The 23,609-nt window shown below is 39.7% G+C and overlaps 1 protein-coding gene across 1 annotated transcript in view; it reads left to right on the forward strand.

Moving 5' to 3' along the window:
* EFEMP1 (EGF containing fibulin extracellular matrix protein 1) overlaps positions 1-23,609 on the forward strand; it is a 50,498-nt gene that overhangs the window by 3,391 nt on the left and 23,498 nt on the right. The window contains exons 4-5 of the mRNA XM_072333351.1: positions 448-496; positions 669-929. Of these exons, the coding sequence (XP_072189452.1) occupies positions 448-496; positions 669-929 (310 nt within the window). The remainder of the gene's footprint in view (positions 1-447; positions 497-668; positions 930-23,609) is intronic.

Below are 23,609 nucleotides of genomic sequence, written 5' to 3' on the forward strand. Positions count from 1 at the left end.
TCACTTCTTGGAAGGCAATGCAGGAGATTAAAGAAGAAAAACTTTTTCTTTCATGAGAAGATTTTTTCCATCCTGGTCAGCTGGGTCAGTTGAACAAATATCTATTCTGATATATTGTTTTAAAGCACATGCTTTAAAACAAAATAGCAAGAAGACAAGAAAGTGATGCTTCCCCAATTCTCATTAAAGCCTTGCCTAGTTTGCAAACAATATGGGGACCTTCCTGAGATAGAGCCTCTATCTGTACATACTTTGTCTTGTGTCTGCCTAGCAGTTCTCTACTAATAGCCATTTATTTTTTTTTTAGCTTTCCAAAGTATAGAAACATCGCATTTCTCCCAGTGTAAAGCTTGAAGTTCATTGAAATGTGCTTATTTTTCCAAAATAAAGAATCCTGTATAGCACGATATTTTTTTACCAATGTTTTCTTTCCTCTTTTATCTGTAGCAATGCACAGATGGCTATGAATGGGATCCTGTTAGGCAACGGTGCAAAGGTACAGTAAATCATTTCCCAAGAAAAACTTGCTGTTGGAATTATTTCAGTATTGCCACATTCCTGTTTCAAACAAGGAGTGTGCTTGCATGCCTCGTTGTGTTGTTTGTATTAATGGCTGTTGCAGAGGATTCTACTGTTAAAAGCATGATTTGTGTTGTTGCTAACCACAGATATTGATGAATGTGAAATAGTCCCAGATGCATGTAAAGGTGGGATGAAATGTGTTAACCACTATGGAGGATACCTCTGTCTACCTAGAACAGCCCAAATTATTGTAAATGAGAGAGAAGAAGCAGCAGCTGAATCCACTAGTGGTCGAAACAACGTCATTCGCCGGACTCCAGCTGATCCTCATCGTGCCCCTCCAAACCCAACTCATCAAATTCAGTGTGCAGCTGGGTATGAGCAAAGTGAGCACAATGTGTGCCAAGGTAAGCAAGCTGCCGTGTGTTTTACTTTCAGTATCATTGGACTGCATGTGATAACAAATCTAAGCCTGGAAAACAACGGCTTAGATCTTTGAATTTATTAGGAATGTATCTGTACACCATTAAATTGGATGCATACACACCTCAAAAAGGAGGTGACAGGTAACACAGCAGGGCACACGTAAGAGAAATTGTTGATCACAGTCTGAACCTCTGATTAACCATCTGAGGCAAGTGATGAGTCAGCTGTGGGAGCACAAGTGAAGGTAATTCAGCTGTGCTCCTGGAAGGGGTGGAGTTTGATTCCACCTCTCCTAGATCCCATGTAAAGGCTGACTACCACTTAGGTAGCATCTCCTTCTGGAGATCGCTCCTTTGTGGAGTTTTTGTGACGAGCCTCAACACTGGTGAGCATCCATCTTGATTGTGAGCCTCAGCACTGGTGAGTCTTTTATCAGATATTCTCTGGCTACCCATTTACTCTGTAATTACAACTATACCCTTGTATTATTCTAACTACACAATGTACTGCAGATGTCTTCTGAAGGTGTGCAAAGCTATGTTGCTGGGTTTTTTTCAGTAAGTTGATGCTGGGTGGATCAAAAAAAGAAGTGTGAGCCTTTACTTAGATCAGATTGTAATGCAGAACAACACAGTGTTTTATGTCACTCATAGATGTATGACACACATTCCTCAAGCGGTAGGAACCAAACATCTGAACATCTTGTGCTCTTCTGGTCTCTGTGGAAGTAGTCCTAAGCAGACCCAGCCAACTTATTTCTAGTCATAGTCTAGCTGCTCTCTGAAACTATGGCAATGAAGAGTTTTCATCTGGGTGTACATACACTGCATGCTGTGCCAAAATTCTCAGAGTATTAGCAATGTTAATTGTATGCATTCAGGAACCAGACTCACAAGCACTACTGTAAACTAAGACAGTTTCATTTATTATTTCATATAAATAGTTTACTCTTATACTTGCTGAAGTAACAGATGTTTTGTCCGCTGTTTTGTTTTCTTTCATAAAAAATATATTATACTCCTTGTTCATAAACTTGGCTTTTAAGCATGTTAGTGGGATACCCGTGCAAACAGAGGGCAAATTGTGACCCCGTGGTTCATCCTTTCCATCTCTGTGGTCCTTAACAGTATAATCATATAAAATAGTACATAAGTGACTATAATCAGGGCATGCTGTATTATACAGTGGTAGTTCTTTCTCTTTGGTATTTGCATGTATGGAACGTTATTTATCACCAGTAAGTAAATTCCCTGTGCTTCTGAAGCATAGTAATCATCATGGAGTTTGGATAAGTTGTTTTCATGAGCAAAGCCTTGGAGTTACATTTCTATTTGATGTTCAGCGTTTCTGTCCATCTAATTCAAGAATATCAAGTGAAGGGCCTGCTGGAGGAGAGTCAGTACTATACTATCCCTTTAATCCCAAGTGCTAATTTGGGGCTACCAAGGAAAAATTAATGCCAAGGATGGCAAGTTTTTTTTGTTTTATTTTTTTCCCCCCAACTTAACTTAGCACAGCACTAGTAGAACCTAGGAGAGAATACTGAACTCCTGTGTTTGATCCAGCACGAGTTACTGCAGGTGATCCTGCAGTACTATGAAAACTCACCTTCACTGGTGAATTTCCAGACGATGCTGGAACAATTGCAAGCATGAACATCACTCTTGCTGTGATGGCTTTAGGTGTACAAGTAAGTGATTGATATAGTAAAGCTTAATGGCAAATGGTACCAATGCGTTTGTATGTTCTGAGTAAAGATTGTGTGACAGGGTTAACTTAGACACTGATAAGCTGCTGGGGTTTTTGTTTTGAGAAGTGATACATTATTATCTTTTCTCCATGCTTTAGTTTCCTGGAAGTTGAAACTAAATATTTATATTCCATTTACAAATCTGTGGTTAATTTATAATAACAACTAACTGTTGTTGTTAGAGTACCAGAACTTTTAACTAACAGACACACAAACTATGGTGAAATCTTGAGCTTTACTGAGTCAGAGTTTTGCTACTAATCTCCCTGTGCCAAAATTTCATTCTAAATGCAGAGAGTATGGAAATGTTGCTGCTTAAAAGCTGAAATATATTGCAGTGGATGCATTCCAGCTGGAGAAAATGTAGTGGATAGTGTGCTTGAAAGAAAGGATAAAAGACTTTAGGAGCACTTAAAGCATGCATTCAACTTCATGGTCTTCACTACTGAAAATATCTTATAAAAAAATAATCTTGATCAGCAATGGTCCCACTGTGGGTTTATTTAATTATGGTTAAAAGACTTTGCTATGATAACTGCTTGGGGCTCCTAGGGAGTGTAACTTATACATATAGTCACACTTAAGCTTGTTTTATTGTTTAGTAAATCAAATATGAAACCCAGCTCCTTCTAATTGTTTGCAGATGTATGACATTTTTCCTTCCAGTCCAGCAGCACTAAGTATTTTATAACCAATGTGAAAGTGTGGAGACCTCTGTTTAAAACAATAACGTGCTCTAAGGAGCTATATTACTGACATCATACTAGAGTAGTAGGGGCCTCCTGTTACAATACATTGTCCATTCCCTTTTTTAAACATTGAATTGTGAGAGTACGGTAGGCCAAACACATGTTGGTTTTTGTGTTTGGAATACACATGCAGAAATGACTTTATTCATGTTTGGCTGAGTAGCTTCAGTAACGTGCTCAGCTTCATCATCAGGGAAAGCAAGACACTGTATGGCCAGATCCCATTTCTGTTGGTAGGATAAACATTTTTGGAGGTGTGGGGCTCAATGCACGTCTTAATCTAACATGGCTATGTGTCTGAGCTACAAGAGTTTTAATATCTTCTTAACCTCTGAATTGAAGAAAACAAGTGGAAGTTAAAGTTTTTATTGGTGTTTAGTACTTTTTGTCTCTGCATGCCGATGTTTATTAGAGGCCACACAGCATACTAATAGCACTGATGACAGATTGGCAGTGAAGCACATTGTGCTGCGGAAGACAGAGCCACGGAAGTAACTGTGATGTATGTATGCTGTATGTGAAGGTCATTTTTATAACTTCCCTTGATCCAAACCATGTTCTTGTCTAACTGTGGTTGTTGGAAGAGTAGGTAGCAAAAGTCTGGGGAATTCTTAGCACGCTGTATCTGAACAGTAGGTGCTGGGAATCTCCAAAACTAGTGAGAAAGTGATGGGAGTTTATTTTGGAGAAACGTTTTCCACGCATACTTAGAAAACATGCAAAGTAATTATGATTCAATGCAAACCAATTAAATGCAGAATATAAGGTAATGTTGACCCCACCCTAGTTCTCAATAGCACTTGAAGTGCTGCTGAGTTGGTTGTCAGGTTGATTCCCATATGGCACCTACCAGCATTTTCAGGAAACCACTCATGCCGATACAAGAGTATTGCTCACTTTGGGAGAAGCTGAAAGCAGAATAAGAAATATATTTGAATAAATTATTGATCTCACTAATACACGGGTACTTTTTTGCCTCCTTATAAACAAATACTTGAACTCTGTTACCTGCCTACAGAACTGAACTGTTGTTAGACTCTGTGATTTGAGTCTGCTCTTATTGAAATCAAAAGAAAATCACCCAATTAATTCGATTTTGTCAAATCTAGCCTGCAAGAAGCACGAGTTTTTCCTAGAATGTCATAACACTTACATGGAGAGGGTAGAGGAGAAAACAGGTTGGGGGGGGGAGGGGACGCAAAGGTGCCAAGTAACTTGTGAATTTGAGCAGGGAAAGTAGTTTTGGGCTGTTTGTATTGCATTCCTATCATGCTGGCAATACAAGCTATAAAGCAATCATTTTTTTTTATTATTTTTTCCTCTTCAGACCACCCTCATTAGTTTAGCTTCCTATATTTCTGCAGCCCTGTATTAAGTCTGCTTGCAAGCCTTTGCGCTACTGTGACTGTAGAGTGCATAGAAGGGGAGCTGTAATGTGATGGTCAATGCTTTTTATATGAAAAAATTAATCCAGATAATTCTGCCCAAATTTTCTGTTTATTTCTCCCACCTTTAGGAGGGAGGGAAGAAGTTGACTTTTCTTTTTTTCTGTCTCTGTTTTATTTTTTCCCCTGTAAAATCATTTTGGGGATCCCTTCATAAGTAGAGTTCTGGGAGAGGGTTAGTTTAGTTTTCTGATAGTTTCCAAAGTAACTTACGCCCAGTCTAGGCTTTTATCTTGAGAAGTTGTGTACGTTTAAAGTCAAATAACTCTAAATTTTGCATCTTTAGGTTTCCTCTCTTAGGGAGAGAGAAGCAAGGGGAAATAGCTCATGATGTTTTGTTTTCCATACTAAAATTACCTTCCGTAAGACCTATACATGCAAGAAGTATGCAGAGAGCATAAACTACAAATGGGGTAAATACATGTGCATTGAGCCCAGCTCTTTTCAGAACCAGCCCCGGCTGGAGAGGCTTGATGTGCCTCTATTTGGGCACTCTTTCTTGACACTTTGCCTTGGGTGTATAGTATGCTTCTGAGACACACATCCTAATGAGCTTCCCCTTACTGTTCTTCAAGCTGCCCTGCAGAGTGGTCTTGGAACATGAAATCCCAATCCTGTTCAGATGAAATTAAATCTGAAATGCACTGCAGGAGTGTTGATAATACTTCACAGCCACTGATGAGCATTCAGGTGCCAGGAGCAGAAGAAAGCAAAAGCTTAGAGACCTTCAAAAACAAATATGCTGGGATACAAGAATGCCTACACCAGCTTTTCAGTTGTTCCTGTTGTTCATAATTATTATGTAAGCTAGACATATCTAAAATTCACAACAAGAACAGAGCTCTAACCATGTTTTAGTCTTGCACCAGAAATGTTCTGGGGAACCTCTTGTAAAGTGATGCCTGCAGTCAAAATTCAGAGCAGCATCCCAAATATTCTCCTTGCATTTAAGGAGTTCTTTTAAATTACTTTTTGAATGACTTTTAAAAAGGGCCTGTGTTCAGTTCTGGAATTGTTACTCTAAAGAAATGATGAGTTGGAGGATGGGGTGAGGAAAAGAAAAAGAGCTGTGGTGAGAAAAAATAAAGTCTAGTTATTTATTTTAGGAAGACAATCCAAAGTAAGAGTACTCTAAGAATTGCCATTAGTTCATCAGAGTGCTTATGCAAGCGAAGTCCAGCCGTACATATTTGCTGCACTTCAGCAAATGAAGAACACTGCCATCAGTAGCCAACCTAAGAGACCAGCCTGGTTATAGATGCCATTTGAATGCTAGTTCCTTGGAAAAGCCATAGGAAATTTACAGATCAAAGAGAATCCACAGAAGAATACGAACTGACGCTTTCACGGCTCTTCGTACTGAGTGTTCATGGAAGCCAATTAATTTCTTGTATGTTTGGGTACGTCACACAGAGATTGTTTTTCATCAACCCATCCCAAACCAACTGTTCAAGCTGTTAAGCTGTGAAAATGCAGCAGAGTCCTTTCTGGAGCTTCTTCTGAATAGTCACGAGGGGCCAGAGAGGAGGTCACAAGAAACATCTTGTTTTGAGGGCCCGAGGGCCTGCTGTTGGGCATTTTCAAGATTCGGCCACTCTAAATCATCTTCCCATCTGTGCTATTTGCACAGCTGTGAGTGTCATGTCAAGACCTTGGATGGATATTCTCTGTTCTGTCTGACCATTTTACTGTGAACATCCATCACAAGCATAAATACTAGCAGCTGCTTCACTTCCTTTAGTTGCTTACTGCTTTTCCATTATTCTGACCCCTGCAGGAATATGCTGAGTCTGTTGCTGCTAAGATTCATACCATGTGCTAATCATGCCAAATGTCCTAGATTCAGGCAGGCTTCCGAAAGTTGTACTTACCTTATCTTCTTGAATTGGGATTATGCAAGCAATTGCTAGGCTTCAGGTTCAAGTTAAGCAAACTGGCTAGCAATTCTCCTGATTTCTTGTTCAGGAAATGTGGGACTGTAAAGTAGTCATGCTGACAGTCTTACTTTTGGGTTTTACTTGTTGATTGTTGGCTTAGCAGCTCTGAGGAGGCTAGTGTTTTGACAGACAAAACATAGCAAATGTATTCAGAAGGCATAGAGGAAGTCCAGCTCTTCAGCATCTGTCCTCCTTCACACTGTCAAGCTGCAAGCTGGAGATCTTTTACATAACTGTATGGGAAACTATTAATCACAGCCTGAACCTCTGATTAACTGTCTGAGGCAAGTGATGGGTCAGCTGCGGGAGCACAGGTGAAGGTATTTCAGCTGTGCTCCTGGAAGGGGTGTAGCTTGACTCCACCTCTGCTAGATCCCATTTAGGGGCTGACAACCACTCAGCATCTCTTTCTGGAGATTGCTCCTGTGTGGAGTTTTTGTGTCAAGCCTCAACGCTGGCAAGCATCCATCTTGACTGTGAGCCTCAGCGTTGGCGAGTCTTTTCTTATATACCCTCGGGCTATCCATTCACTTTGTAATTATAAATATACATTTGTATAATTACAACTACACAGTAACACAGAAATAACATTGGATAGCAAAGGGAAAGAATGTGCTCATGTCTGATTCCACTTGGATATCTCAGTATATTTGGCACCTTGTTAAAAGGCACAGAGTATATTGATATCTTTTGTGAGTAATTTGCTGCATCTGTTGTGAAAACTTGGTTGAAAGCATCCTAGGAGTTAATAAAGTCTACAGGGAATATAACTATCATCTTTTGCATTAGATAGCATTAGGTAACATGAAAATGATTAGTGAGAGCACGGGCCCTCATTTCAAAACTTGCTGTTAAGGATTTGTAGCTTGCAGAGTTGCAGTGGTACAGAATTTCCACAGCAGTGACAGCAGTGTGAGGCCATTTTCTCCTTTTTTACACCTGATTCCTGCTTTGTATTACTTACGCAAGAGCATTTCCATGTTGTAGTATGCTGTGTTTTCATATTTGAAGTTTGGGTTACCCACAGTCACTCTTTCTAACCCTAGAACATCAGTAACAGTGTTACTGATGGATACTTCTTAAAGGTCCAGGACATTTCTAGACGTTTCTTGCATATCTCCAATGTGTAAGATTGCAGAATTTGGTGAACTAATTCAAGAGCAGAAGATCAGAATTGCTATTTTTTGTTATTTTATTCTCTTTTCAAGTTATTTTCTTCATTTCTCTTTGATAATGGCAACTGAGGACGATACCTATTACTTGCACTTGATGTTCTATATGTGCCAAAATATTCCTAAAGGAGGAACAAAGCTACCCACAGATACAGAAACAGTCTGATTGCTCACTATGCCTTGTAGTGATGCCTACGTTACTTTGTATGCCCTTTACTAAGAATAAAATAAAAAATAGTCTGCTGTAGTATAGTCAAGTGAACAAATCTCAGCCATTGTTCTTCAAGAACATTTACCCTCATTTTCCTCTGTGAGGCTTTTGGAGCTTTGCCTGCCAAAGTTCAGGTGCTTCTATCTGTAGGACCCAAAGATTTGAACTTGGCCACTAAGATCTCTTTTCCCTGTAAATGACAAGAATATATGGAATAAATTATCAACCTGAATGATGTTCGTGAATAAAAAGCTTGACATATCACAGGTAGCAAATTGAAGATGAAAACAGATTACTAAGCTTTTTATTAGTACCCAAAAAGCATTAGTTTTAGATAAAAAGCTATTTGCCAGTATGGACTATGGAGGAAAAAAGAGAAAACACGCTAAATGCACAAGAATCCTGTTTGCACCTTCTTTCATTTACATTTTAACTTTACTGAAAATACAAGAGGGATTTACAAATCACAGAGTTATGAAATAGTTCAATAGGCATGCAGTTATCATGAAATACCTTTTATGCACATTCACATTTTTGTGTTTTATTTGCTGCACTGAAAATCACGTTAATCGTGTTAAATCATGTCTGAAGTTCTACATATAGTGGAGAAATGACTAATTTCTGTTTTGTATAATTACATGGAGAAGCCTGCAGCTTTGAAGCTGAAAAAGGTACTAAGAAGACATTTGTTAGACATGCTTTTGGAAATTGCATTGCTCAGGAAAGGTTCCTGGAGCACAGGCATGAATTAGACCTTTTCTGGCATTATATATATCCTAATTTCTTAACTAAGCATTTTTAGAACTAGATTTTCAGTAGACCTTTACCTGTTTGTGAATATCTTAAAGAGTAACTTCACCTAAGTGAAAATTGCTATAGCCATAGCTATTTTGCTTACTAAGTCATTCTCCAGTACAAAGTAATTGTTGCATTGTTAGGTTTTTTGGTTATGGTTGTTTTTTGTGGCTTATTTCTGTTTTAATTTGGGAAGTTCTGAATCTTTCCTTATTACCTCCTAATAAAAAATTCTGCCCTTTCAGTGGGTGTATCTAGGCATTGTTTAAGCCCATCCGAAACAGTTCTAAAAAGGAGAAAACATGGCTTTCTCTTCCAAGCTGGATTTAATCTGGAATAAATTTCTACTCTAATGCGTGACCCAATGCAGTATGATATAAGCAAATGTGACATTGCACTTGAGGGTGTTCAGTCCATGTCTGAACAGATGTTCAATGTAGTTTCTTGAGTACAAGCAGAACTTGTTCCAGGATTTTCATATGCGTGTGCATGCATGGACTATTTGTTAACAGGTAACTGGTCATAATGTGTGCATTCAAATTTCAGTAGATAGCAAAAGCAGTAGGGAGCGCAGTGATTTCAGAGTTTCAAGAATGAAAGGCTTTAATGAATATTTGTTTTCCAACACAATAGCAGAACCTCCAGCCTGAGTTTTCAGAGTAACGGACGACTGTCCACCCGTGAATTTTATAACAGAGAGGTGGCTTTTCTTATAAAAGAGTACTGGCCAATAGGAAAGAGAAGCTCTGGTAAGTCGGGTATCAGTATTGCTGTGTAAAACCAGTGTATACAAAGGAAATGTAGAAGTTTGCTTTTCAGATTCACAAGATTTAAAGACTTTATCTAAAAAAAGGCATCTGTGGGATTAAAAAAAATAAAAAAGTAGCATGCAGTTTGAACAGTCATTTCTAAGTATTAACAACTAAAGCGGAAATCATTATCAGTATTGTAACAGTTGCTTGTTCTAACAGAAATATATAGAATTGGGAAGTGCTAGGACAGGTAACAATTTTCTGTGTAGTTTTAGAGATGTTGCCTGTAAACTAACACTTAACAACAGACTTGTGCAGAGGAAAAGGAATGAAACTTAACAAAGTGAGTAGGAGGGTATGTGTAATTTCAGGTAACTTGACCTGGGTTATAAAACTATCCTGATCAGGGTAATCTCATTGTCACTGAGATTTAATGGAGAAGTTTTGTTTCTAGGATGCATTAGAAAAGAGCTTGCATTAAATGGGATTTGTAGAAGGAAACAAACACAGTTCAGTATTTGGAGAAATTTCACCTAAGCTGATAAGGATAGCACAATTTTAAGAAATATAGTCTTTGTTAAGTACCTACCAGCTGTTGTACATCAGTTTTGAAGCTGTTTTGTTTTGCACCCATATTAACAGATCTTGTACTTTTCTGTCTTCCTGTATTTAAAGCACTTTCTCAGCAGATAAATGTGTTCTCAAGGTTCTTTCTTATCAGGAATCTTCTTATCCTCACAGCTTTTAGATGGTAGATGTGAACCAAATAAAACCATGTATTGGTTGTCACACATGGAATTAGATAAACAGTACTGCAGTAGGCAGCATTGCAGTTAGTACACTGTCATGTAAGAAATAAACAAAGCTTTGGAATACCCATAACCTGTAGAAGATACATTATTACTTGATTCCTTACAGAAGTGTAGGGAAATAAATCGGGAAGATGCACAGAATCCAAATGTAATTCCCAAGCATAAAGGGAAAAAAAAAAAAAAAGACCGTTCTCATGCAAAGTCATCCTGCTTGCATATACTCTGTGTCTAGATCTTCCTTAATCTTACCTGGCTTAATTTATAGTATCAGGACAGAATTTCTTTCTGGCTCACTCCTTGTATGTTTCTCAAGTAGAAAAGTCAAGGATGGTTGCAAGACCGTAAGTAAAGATATTGTCAACATTGCAGGCCTAGTGCAGAGAGCATTGGACAGGCAGGTGAAGATGGTATATCAAAGTCAGCTATCCATAGTGATGGGTGCTGCTCTGCTGCCTGGTGTTTGTGGAAGCAGGATAGCTCAAACAAGCTGTAGGTTTGTGAACTGCAATAGTTGAATACAGCAGAAAATCACCTGTTTTTCCATTGTAAGCACTGTTGAGCATTATTTAAACAAGCTAAAAAATGTTTGTAAATTTTAATGTTATTCTGTATATGAATGGTTTTGAGGAGTCTGCTTTTTATTTTTTAGTTCCAAGATATAAACTATTCCTCTATTAGAAACTGTCTCTGTATGCCTGTACAAGGAAGAAAAAATCTCGATCTCTAGTACATATCATCATGAAAAGGTTGCTTCATTCTGTATTTAAATCAAAATGTTCTTTCTTCCCACTGTGATTAAACTCAAATTTCTGTATTCACCGTTAAGAGAATCTCTTCCTTACTATGTATGCAGATTTATAAGGCTCCAGGCACCTTTGAAATAAATTGAAAGCACAGTCATGTAATAAAGCCAAAACCAGAAACTAGCCAAGGAGATCCACCCAGCAACACCCTCGAACACCCTCAGCTTCTTCCCCTAAGCGCAGCTTTAGAGCACTGGTCTTGATCTTGTCTCCACTTTCTCCACCCTTGTGAAAGCTTCCTGGGGGATTCTGCAGCCAGCAGAGAAGCCAGAGCTCTAAGAGTGGCTGCTTGTGATGCAGAAACAGTTCATTTGCTTGGTTTTCTTACCTAGCAAAAAGCTCATAAGTTTAAAATACTGCTCAGCCCGTTTCAAGGAGTACACTGAGAAACAGGAGCAGCTCGTAGCTGGAGAGAACAATTCAGGGAACGAGGAGAGATTCTAATGGCATGGCAAAATCATACAGAAATAAAGGGGGTGTGAAAGCAGACTTGCAACTGCTCTGTTCCCCGCTTTGCAAGATGACAATTCAGAATTTCATCTATGAAACAGAAAGGTGGTATAGAAGGTCGACCCCAGAATAGGAAACAGTTCCTGAGCTCCTTGCTCTAGGATACAAGTGAAGCCAGGACTTTAAGAAGTGGATTTAGTAAAGCGCTGGACATTCTATACAGTGAGACTAGTCATGAGCTCAGAAAAAAATCCTTTTGAAAGGACTATCAAGCCTAATGAAATGCTCAAGGGAATCTTAAAATATTAATAAATGTCTGGATGAGGTTCATTGCTGGCAGCCAGAGTGGCAGAATCTGTATCCTTCTGTCGGACAGTTCATGCTGACTGCTTTGAGAATTGATCTTCCAGCATCAAATTTCCCATCTTTTTGGTGGCTCCTGCCTGTTGTTTAACCTATTCACCAAAGCTTTGGTTAATCTTTCTGGTGGACGTTAGAGCTTCAGTATCCATTCCCTACCCAATGACCTCCAGTTCTATATCAAAAGGATGCTAGGAATTGGTGTCAGAACGTATTCATTGTAGGAATCACTGTTGCTGCAAGGAGAAGCTTACAGTACTGAAATGCAGTGACATCATTTTGTATTGCTGTGTCTGTGAGAGCTCCGTTTTTCTGGGCAACTTAAGCTCATAGAAGGGCCCTGTCCCGCTGTAAACAGCTCAGCAGTGCGTGCATTCACACACTCTGGCGAGCACATACTCCACTCAATACTGTTGCTGTGTTTAGTGTTGTATTTGGGACAAAAGCAGCAACTTCTTATATCATTCTTTGCATTTGATTCTTTGTGTTAGTATCTGTCAAGTCCAACCTAGCCAAAAACTAGCCTCAGCAAATTCTGGCTCGTAAGAGGCTGTGGGAGCCCCGGGGGCTCCATACAAATGCCTCATCTGTGACCAAACAGGGGCTGAGGAGCCATTTCACAGTGCCTAGTCCTCAGGGTGGAGTCCCGCTCCTCCAACAGCTATGATCGGTAGGCTGAAAGCACAGTATTAAAGAGACCAACGGGACCAATTGGGATTTTCACAGATTGAATGGCCACTCAGGGGGTTCAGCCAGAAAGAATGATCTGAAGCATCTAAAAATATGAAAAAATGGCATAAAGTTGACACAAATGTTTTTTGTATTTGGCTGTAACATACTCCCAAGCGAGATGGCTGTGGGATCTGCTTGGATCAGCTCAAGGCTGTCCTTGCAGAACACCACAGAGGCTCTTGCGTGCACCATCTAAAGCATGCTCCAGCTTTATGGCAAAAAGTTACAGAACTGCCTCTGTCACAGAAACTCAGATTCAAAGCAGTGTTACTGACCCACTGGGAGGCAAGTGGGATGGGTTGGATATATACAACAGCCCTTAACAAATGGAATGATAACATGCAAGTTTTTCCATGCCTATCATTTGTCCTTAATTTGAAAAATTAAATGCTTATGTCCCATTGTTAACTATTCTTATGAGAGATTTCACAGTTCAGCTCAGTGATGACCAGACGGTTGCCTAAGTTTCTTCATGCTCTGTTTGCAGTTGCCCTGAATTTCAGGTTGGCGTATTAGCAGAATTGTAGATTAACTTAGCTGGGAGCAGACTTCCAAGCAGGGTCAGCCCTGTGGTCAGACCAAGTTCATCAGCCCCCCAGACAGGGTGGTTATTCACTCAGCTCCTGAAAACCTCTATGGATGGAGGGTGCGCAATCATTCTGAGCAACCCGTCCCTCTGCCCTAATGGTGAGGAGAGCTTTTCCTGACTGGTCAGGCCCCCTCATTTAAACTCACCTTAAACCAACAGAGACCAATGGCAGAGACATGCTGAAGATACAGAGACATCCTTCTCTATTCCAGTTTTCATTTTACTATTGGTCTGTCAGCTTAAGTTATCAGGCTCTTGAGAAGTATTATTTCATTTGGCTGTGGCACGCAGAGGGTGCCGGTCACTGGTGGAAATTTTCTTCTGGAAGGCACTGTATGTGTAGATGCAGCAGAAGAGCTTGCATGAGAAAACCTTCAGTCTTAGTATATTTTAGTATTTGACCTGCATTCTTTTTTCTTTGCTCTGTATTCTCTTCCTTAAAATTAAAAACATACACCTTTCTTCTGGGGTCTGCCTACCACCGAGACTGCTTTTCTTACTGTGCTTTTCAGAACTGCGCTGCATTTATGGGGAAGACTGTTTTCCTACACAAGGTGAAGGTGAGGAAATGCTTTCCATAAGGGAAAGTAACACAATTCTGGGGCAGCCCATGAGCAGCACAAACATTTTCATGGAAAGCAGGCTAGCCAGCCAGAAGCTGAATGTCATTCCCAGCGTACCGTGGCCCAACTGTTGCTACAAGCTAACCTCTGCAGCTTAGCTTTTCCAGTTTGTCTGTTGAAAAAAAGAAAAAACACTAAAAAATCAACATCTCCACACAAGCCAGGAAAAAATGTAGTTTCACTCATCAGCATCTATGCTGTTTGTTGTGCAGAGCTCTGAATAAATGCAGAGATTTGTTCATCACTGGTACATGCACCAAACAGGCTGTGAAGTACATACAGTACGTCCAGACTGATTTTCATAAACAGAATCACTGCTTATACTTTGAGGTGTCGTATCAAGACATTTAATTGTGTGCCAGCATTTAAAGCACACGCTTGGATCCCAGTAATTGGACATCTTTGCACATGCCTAAATGTACACAATTACTTAATGCTATCCTGGATAGGAATGCTGTTCTGAAATAGTCCTTCACCTTGTTGCTAGGAACTTTTATTTTAAAAATCCCTTGCTAAGAAACTTGCCAGAGCAAGTCTGCAGTACCAAGCACAGGCCAATCCTGTTCACAAGTGGGTAGGAAATGTTTGTGAGTATCAGAGGGAGTAGCCTTGATCTGAAGGAACAGTGCTATTTACTTTGTTTGCAATTACCTTTCTGGGACAGAGTTCTCAGATAATTCAGAATACCCCAGCTTGTCTCAAATCTAGCAGTGTGGTCCCTTTCAGATCATCCATGTAATTTTTCTTTCCTGAATTCTTTGCTCTCTTCCTCTTAAGCTGACAACGGAGTGCCAAAAGCTGACTGAGAACAGCAATTTACACTGCGATCCCAGATAAATTGCTATACGATTAGCAGCATTACAACGTGAGTTTCAAGATGTTAATGAAATAAAGCTGCTCCTTTAGGAAACTTGATACTTTACAGCTTATGATTTATGGTGACTAAATACAAATGTAGCTACTGTGCCAGATGTAAAAGCACTGTCACTTACTAACTGGATGCTGCATGCCACTTCTGAAGGAAGTGTGATGCCTGGCTGGACTAAAATTGTCATCTCCTGAGTGTCCTTTGTGTAAAATAACTGTCACTTTTAGAATTTGAGTTGCAAAACTGTTGTGATCTGAAAATCAGCCACATTTTCTTCAGAGTGAGGAGCAGTGTGCTGTAATAGACGTTATCCCCTAGTTGGTCGTGGCTTGTGACAAAGTGATACGTGGCTGTATTTCACACAACTCTTCCATGAACTTCTTAGATTTTTTTATTTTATTTTTTTGGCTAGGGGATTTTATTCTCCACTACTGGATGCGTGCAAACATGTATACAGACAATATGTATGAAGCCAAATGGGGTAGGTAACAAGAACTGCTGCACAAATACCAGTAAGAAATTAAGTCCTAGAGTTTTAGCTGGATATGCAGAATTAACCTCTTTACTGAATATAATTTTGTAGTTAAGAGATTGCTGTTCTTTACTTTGAAATGAATTCTGTTCTTAGTGCATATCCAGCCATTACTTATCTGTTATGCTTTGCTTCCTTCCTATTTTCCTTTCATTGAAAATGAGACTTAACTCATTAAAAATCATTTGGACTTGATCCTAAAACATTGAATGGTTTCCAGTCCTTCTGAAAACAATAGAATACAAGATGGCTTAGTTTTCATTTCTCTGAGGTGTTTTTGGAACTTTGAAATCAGTTCAGAAGATCCTATCTTATTTTTTTGCAACACGGTGTTTCTTTTCTTTACTATTGCTCATTTCATCTGTTTGAAATCTTCAGATATAGTAATAGTCTGCTTGGGCCTGAGTTTAGATAAGACCTAGCTGCAGTGGATATTAGAAATCAGTCATGTCTTTGGTCTTCTTCCAGTGTTTTTCACATTCATTGGTACAGAAGCATCTGATTAATTAAAAGCAGGTCCTAAATGGAATTGTTTGGATGCTATATGCAAACTCTTTAAGTCAATTACAAAACAAAATACTTTTGTCTACCACACTAGTTCTTGCTTTCCTTTGAAATCTTCCACTCTCTCCTGTTGGACTGCAGTCTGTCTCAAAGTTGGCACAGTTTGCCTATCAGCAGTACAGCAGAGTCCTTATCTGCAACTAGGGCTTCTGTAACTAACAGCACAGAGTAATAAAGGTGTAATGTTAGACACTTTAAGCTTACACAATAGATTTGGCTTTGATTAGCCTTGGAAAAGGGATCAAATACTGTGGAGAGTTCCTTTGGGTTATTCAGACTAGCAATAATAGCACATGATCGGCAAGAACACAAAGCTTTTTTAAATACTTTTCCCTCCTAACTGTAAGCCATTCTCCACATCACCCTATTTGTGGGAAATTAACGTGTTTGTAAATGGTTGCTTTTTCTTCTCTGTAAATGGCTCACCTCACTAATACCTAGGTACCTATCTCCTCGCTTTACTGTTCAAATTCTATTCTTTGCTCTTGGCACGAATTACTTGGATATAAGAAGTGTCCTCTAGGTTCATCTTCTGTTAGTTCATCTTTTGCCTCTTATTTACTGGAAGATAACACTGCCATGAGGAAAGATCTACAAGAAGTCATTTTTTGCCATCCCTCGTGTGAATGAGCATAGTGCATCTTTCCTCTGAACTGCGCAGCTGCAAAGCCAAGTGGGCAATCAGTCATTGGAATTAAAACCATCTGGGAGGTATTTGAAGCAGCAAGACATCTATGGAAAAACTGGAGCGTGATCGACAACTTTTTCCAATATGTTTGGTGGAAGCTGAAATTGAGAAGTCGCTTCTACTCTGCAAGAAGCTATAAGCAAAATACGTTTTGACCAACTGATACTGGGCTGAATTCAACCCTTATAGATTTGTACTCATTAGTTAACATCTGCGAGAGGCATAGAAAGGCTAGATTAGATGTTAACCAAACGGTTATGGGTGTCTGCTTGCAGTTAGAGACAAGCAGGTGCTGAAATGGTTGTGCTGAGTGATGTGTTGGTAATGTGCTGGGCATCCCTCAGAAAAATGGAGGTGCAGGCAGGCTATATATTGCTAGCAGTTAGCTCATACGCTCAGTTTGCAAAAAGTCAGGATCTGGGATCACATGCCTTTTAGGGAAGGAATGAAATAAAAAGCAGGACAAACTCTGAAATGACTGAGAGGAAGGAGGGCCTAACAGCCACCTTGTCAAGGAGGGTGTCTAGAGCTTCTCACTCATCTTTCTTGTTGGAGCTAGGAGGAAAAGAAACATACCACAGAGTTGTTTTTTGTTTGTTTTAAAATGTAGTGATTCAATCAGGGTCTGTTTCTGCCTTTCTCCACGTTTGCTACGAAGGCAATTCCTGTTTATTCCTGCCAGTCTCTGGAGGCAGAAAACCTGGTTTGAATGGGTGTCTGCATGGACGCTTGTTCCACAGTAGACCTCCTCCTACATGCACCCTAAGCTTGATGCTGCTGTAGCTTTTCAGCGCCACCAGCGCATCCAGAGCCAGAAAGACTTGCCTCATGTTGGACATCTGCTACTACTAATGTCCTCCTTCAGGACTGAAGCAGTTAATTCCTTGCTATCCTCAGCTATACTGCCTATTCAATGTTAATGTCTGGGGGAGCGCCCACACTTGGTCACAACCACAAATAGTTTCAAAAACAACAATTTTCTTTAACCCTCTTCTAAACTGTTCCTTTCTGGAATTTGACCAAGGTGGACAGAGTAGAATGAGTTGCCAGGCGAGCTGCTTGTCCTTTCCCAAACGTCTTGCAAAAGCTGGTTTTCTCACCAAAGTGTTTTGACAGCGTGTCTCTCAGTCAGCATTTACCTGTGTTCTGTACTTTTTAAGATCATCTCAGGACTTGCACAATGCTCTATCTATTTTTGATTGTTTTCATTGGCAACTAATGTATACTACCATGCACCCACGTGAACGAAATTACAGAGCCCAGACAACTTTTGTACAGAGTTCCTTTGGCCGCAGCTTCTCTGTGGGTTTCATTTGGCAGAAGTGATATCAAGCAGAAGTCTTTCCTTAAGCTTCTGATGTAAACTAAAATACACCTTATAAATAGAAAACACAGGCACTGAGAGCAGTGCCTTTGGGCAAACAGCCACCTTTGGGCTATGGGAAAAATTCAGTTAGATATGATTCATAAATATAATGAATAGGGTGCCATAAACTTGCTTTGCTCTTCACAAACAAAGACACATTCTCTGCCTTGAAAAATCAGAAGGGCAGAACCCAGAGGAATACAGAAAGGAAAAAAAGAAAACAAAAACATGAGGGAAATAAAAGTGGGAGATTTAAGGGAGAGAGGGAGAAAAAAACCAACAAACAAACGTGGGCACATGGGCCTTGGTCACTGGAGTGGGAAGTACAGTTTGGAAGACCAGCAAAGAATGTGTGAGGTAAAACAAAGAGCTTTGTTAGGCAACAAATCCCTACGTGCCTCCCTTCTGATGAGCTCCAGGTTTAATTTTGCAAGACTCAAACTGTAATACATTTCACAAAGTAGTTAGTTTGTTCTTTAAACTCTAATGTAGTTGAAGGCTCCTATTGATTACAGCTGGAGCTGGATCAAGCTTTTGCTGACTGTTCTCCTGGCAGACTCTAGTTTGTAAATACCTTTCATCTCATCCAGCAGTGATAATGATGTGCTTAGATGATGTGGCAGCAATTATTTTGCTGCTGCGTTAGGCTTTCTACTTTACGCTAGCCAAGTCCTTAGAATCAGACCATAGAAAGGAGTATTGGCATTTTCATTAAATCTTATGATTTCATTGGAAGGACTTGTAGCTGCTCTACTGTTAAGTAATCATTTCTTTCTTCACTCCCACTGACAAATTTGGAAGCAAAGGGCCCTCTTCCACTTGTATTTAGCAAGTTTAAGCATGTCACTAATACCCTTGTTATCTGATAGCACACCCCAAAGCAAAATGCCTCCAGACTTCCATTGTCCTGGGTTTCTGAGCATCCTGTCTACTGCCAGCCAGCAAAAAAAAAAAAATAAATGGGGAGGGGAGGGGGGCTGTGTACGTCCTGGTTACTCTCTGAATGGACTTATACACTTGCTTAGTACCATGTAAATACTGGAAAATAAAGCATAGATCTTGTCAAGCTTAAGAACTTAGCAAATATAGAGCATTTGAAACAGCACTAATAGGAAATAGAGCTAAAGTATCTACTGCCAAGTCAGTGAGAGATCCCACGTCCTGCCTGGCAATCACTGTAAATACATCCTTTCTCCCCCTTCATCTGACCTTTCCAGGCCAGCAATGTTATGTGTTAGTTTAATATTTTAAAACTGGAACTTTACTGGTATTTGGCCTACTTTTTTCTATTTATTTTCTAAACAAATGCTAGCCACTCCTTTTCCAACTAACCTTTTAAGCTTCGCCAGAAATCTGTGAAGATCACAAGGTATAAAAAAGAAATCACATGCTCAGACAAACAAAAGCAGGTTGCTGCATCTCACCATCCTGACAGCCCTGTGTGACTTCAGGAGTTCTCTGCTTATGCTGAAATAACTGCCAAAATCTCTTTTTCAGTGAAAGTGCCAGGATTAGGGCAGCACAGCATCTATTCTCAGGCAAACCTGTGAAACTTCCCAGCTAAGGACCGGGAGGAACATAAAAGGGGGGGAGGGGAGGCAGGGGAGGAATCAGTCCTAATTGCTGCTTCTGTTTGATTGTATAAAGGCAGGTGGGCAGTCAGATCGATGTCCAGAGAGCAGAGCTGATCTCAATTTCAATGCAAAGTAATTTGGAAGAAAAAAATAGCTCTCTTTTAAAAACAGAAGTTTCCTTGGGAAATGTTAGTTTTTATTTATTACTGGCTCATTGAAAGAACAAAGTATTTTTCAGCATCTTTTTCCTTTTTTTTGTTCCCAAACACAGGAAAAAAAAAAAATGTGGCTAAACCCCAGAAAAATCTTAGCTCAGGTCCAAAAATAATAATAATTCTCAGTTTTAAGATTTTTTTTTGTCAGGTTTTTGAAAGAACAACAAATACTTCCCAAGCACCGCTCCAACTTACAATCTTCAGTAGACTGCACACCCTCAGCCCTTCCTTTGGCCACCCTTCTTGTCCATCCCTGCTCTGCCCACACTGCCTCGATGTCTCCCTCCGGCTGCCGCCTTGCTCACACCGCATCCCAGCCACGCGCCAGCCCAGCAGGCCGCTCTCCTGTGCAGGGTGCCGTTGCCCCGCCTCAGCAATTCATATTTCGTCATTCTTCTGACAGCTCGAATTATAGTTGGAATAGGAAAACCGGCAGCAAAGCAGGCAGACAGACATTGGCGGGTACTTACTAGCTCTCTGGGCAAAAATAGAGCATCGAAGCACCTTGATCATCAAACCAGATCGCGCTGCCGGTCTTGAATTGTAATATAGCGTTTAATAAATACTACATCTGTCAGTGAAAAGCAGCTGTGTCAGTGGGCCTCTCGTGCATGTATCCTACTCTTTTCCCCATGCTTTTCTTTAGACTCCAGTTAGTCACCTATATCACGACATCTCTTTTTAACTCTGACATTCGTTTTTCTTCATAGTCACGCTGCTTTTTTGTTGTTTTTATTTTTTATTTTACCTTCCAATGATACATTTCTGATTCCCCTGGTGTCCCTGCCTCTCTTTTGAGCCTGCCTGGCTTCATCTCATGTACGAACGTTCTCCTTTGAACTGAGTATTTTTCTAAACTTCCATTTAAAGCCTCCTTCACTTTAACGATTACATGGAAGGTTGGATTTTCCACTAGAATTTGAATGGAGAGCCAGCTAGTGCGAATGTGAAGTTTGTAAGGAAAGGAGAGAGATAAAAACAAAAGAGGTAACATTCCTGCTGTCTGTTAGATCAATACCTTGCCGTATGGCTTGTTTGTAGCAGTCAAATTAATATTGTCACAGCCATCTTAACTTCTGCACATCTATTTCTCTTCACTTGAACTGTGCAACCTGAACATTGTGTTTTTCTATCCCAGCTCTTCCAATCCCCTCCCTTCCCTGGGGTATATTTTGGACTGAATCAACCAATGTGTCTTTTTTTTTTTTTTTTTTTTTTTTAAGTACTATTTCCATTCTTTGCTTTTATTATTTTATCACTCAAAAGCTTTAGAGGGCACGGAAGTGAATTTCTTTCAACATTTTAATTTCATGAGGAGGTAATATGCAGGCCAGTGCTCTCTGACTATAATTTAAAAATAAACAAGTTTTGCTCTCCAAAACAGAGCATCTGTGAGTATGTACAGCAACACTAAAAGAAACACATGTAGGAAAAATTCATAACTAAGTAAGGCTTTCAAAGGCATTTCTGAAGTTGGAACAGCATCAGGAATCTGCTTATTTACGTAGGGAGCCGTGGAGATTGCAGCGTGTTGGTACTGCCAACAGATAGGATGATTAGTGCTAAAAACAATATCATCATTTAGATAAGCTTTCTCCTTCTGATAATTGCTTCTGAACTTGACTTGAACTTGAATGTTTTCAGCTTGGGAACTACAGCTATCATTCCCAAAACAGCTCATTCAGCCTGCAAAGGCATAAGGAGAGTTAGATTCTATTGACAAAATATTTTAAGTCCCTTATCTTACACGTTAAGTCCCTTATACCTCAAGGTCCCTTTTTATCCTAAGTGAGCAAAGGAGCAGCTGTCCACTGAGTTGCATTCGCAACCCACAAAAATCAGGCTGTTACATTATGGAATGGGGTTGGACGTTGCAGTGTTAGTCCATCAGTTCTTTTGCTGTTAGTTAGTTGTTCTGTTGATAACTAGTGCTCTACTGTCAGAAAGACAAGGAGGCAATGCTGGGGCCATGCAGAGCGGTCAGGTTTTCACCAGACTGCATCCCCCATTGTGGTACCTTTGCCAGCAGCTCCCATGTGGAGATGCCTCCCTCAGAGTAAGGAGACACCTGACGCCTCGCAAGATTCTGTCTGATTAGGGCTGAAACAGTTTAAGACATGCCAGCAAAAAAAGGAAAGCAAAATTCTTGCAGGAACTGCTATTCTGAGGTCATGCAAAAAAAAGTTGGGGTTTGAAATGTATTCTTAAGCACACTGTTTGGGTAGAAGCTCGGTGTTTTCCTTTGCAGGGACTCAGCAGCTACCAGCATAAGTGCTGTGAAAAGGCTTGCAAAGATTTAATAAGCGATCCTTCCGCTTCCTAATTAAAAACCACAATGAGCTTTCAGGCATTTATTTCCCTAATATAACAGGTTGTAGCAGTATTATTTTGTTCAGTCAAGCCTCACTAAAGGAAAATGCTTATGAGGTTTCCAAGGAGAGAAATAAACAAAATGGAAATGAATAGGGAACTTGGAACTTTTAAGTGTATGTAATTAAGGAAAAAAAATACATCCTTCAGATAATTCTGGAAACTATTAGAAGATATTCATAATTCATAACCAGTTGTTTGGTTTTCTTTCAAGCAAGGGGGCAGCTTTACATCAAACACTGACTAGCTTTTCCATTAACTTGAATAAACAAAACAGTGTGCTTCAAGTTAAGTGAACATCTTTCCTGTTTTGTTTTTTTCCTCTTTTTTTTTTTTTTTTTAATAAGTAGATGAATTAAAGAATAAGAACAAGACATTTACTTTTCAAATAGGAAATCAGTTTGCATGCTATTTCTTCATGTTAAAAATACTTTGGAACACTCACAAAAACAATGTTAAGCTGAATTTATGGAAATGTTCCATATCAGTTTTGAAGATGATATGCCAGATGTCGGGGAGAACTCTTTCATCTGCAATAATGGAATAGTTTAATCCACCCTTGTTGTTTTTGAGTGTAGTCCAAGCGTATTGGTCATCATGGGTGGGTGATCCTCACTTAGGCAGGCATGAACCAAAATGCACAAGTTAAACCTCTAGCACAAAATCACAAGAAAGCAACAGCAGGAAATACTCTACTGAAAGTAAAAATAAGCTTTTGCAATGTAAGTCAGAAAGTTTACCATCATGACAACTCACATTTTTAAGCACTCAGATTTGCAGATGCATTGCGCTGAATTGCTGGATTCAACTTGAAAGCTTCCAGTTGTGGCCCCAGAAAAGTAGAAGGTCTAAATGAACATAGATCAAAAACATGAAATATTTGCCTTTTTGATGAATAGAAGGACTAGCAGTTAACATTCCGTTCTTCTGCTGGGGGAAAAAAAAGAAAGTATTCTTCCCTTTGAGTAGCTTTAAACGTAGACACATGTTACACCTGCATCATCATTGTTTTCAGGAATGTATGTTGAAGGATCGTGGATAGAAAATTCTGTTGATTCTTGGCAGTAGTTTTTGTGGCCTTGTATCAGACTGATGTTCTCGTGTTAGCCATACTGCTTTTGTAATAATCATTTAAATCACTGTCACTTGAATAGTGCTTTATGTAGAGCTTCACTTAATAGCCTGTGGTTGTGGCATGATAACAAAGTACATCCTTTTAGCAGAGCACAGTCCTACAGGTTTGGATGAGCCATGGCTTGTAGTGGTAGGGGCCTGAAAAATATACAGCGCAGTGTAGAAGTTGT

This window comes from Excalfactoria chinensis, chromosome 3, assembly GCF_039878825.1.
Source record: "Excalfactoria chinensis isolate bCotChi1 chromosome 3, bCotChi1.hap2, whole genome shotgun sequence".
NCBI classification, from domain to species: domain Eukaryota; kingdom Metazoa; phylum Chordata; class Aves; order Galliformes; family Phasianidae; genus Excalfactoria; species Excalfactoria chinensis.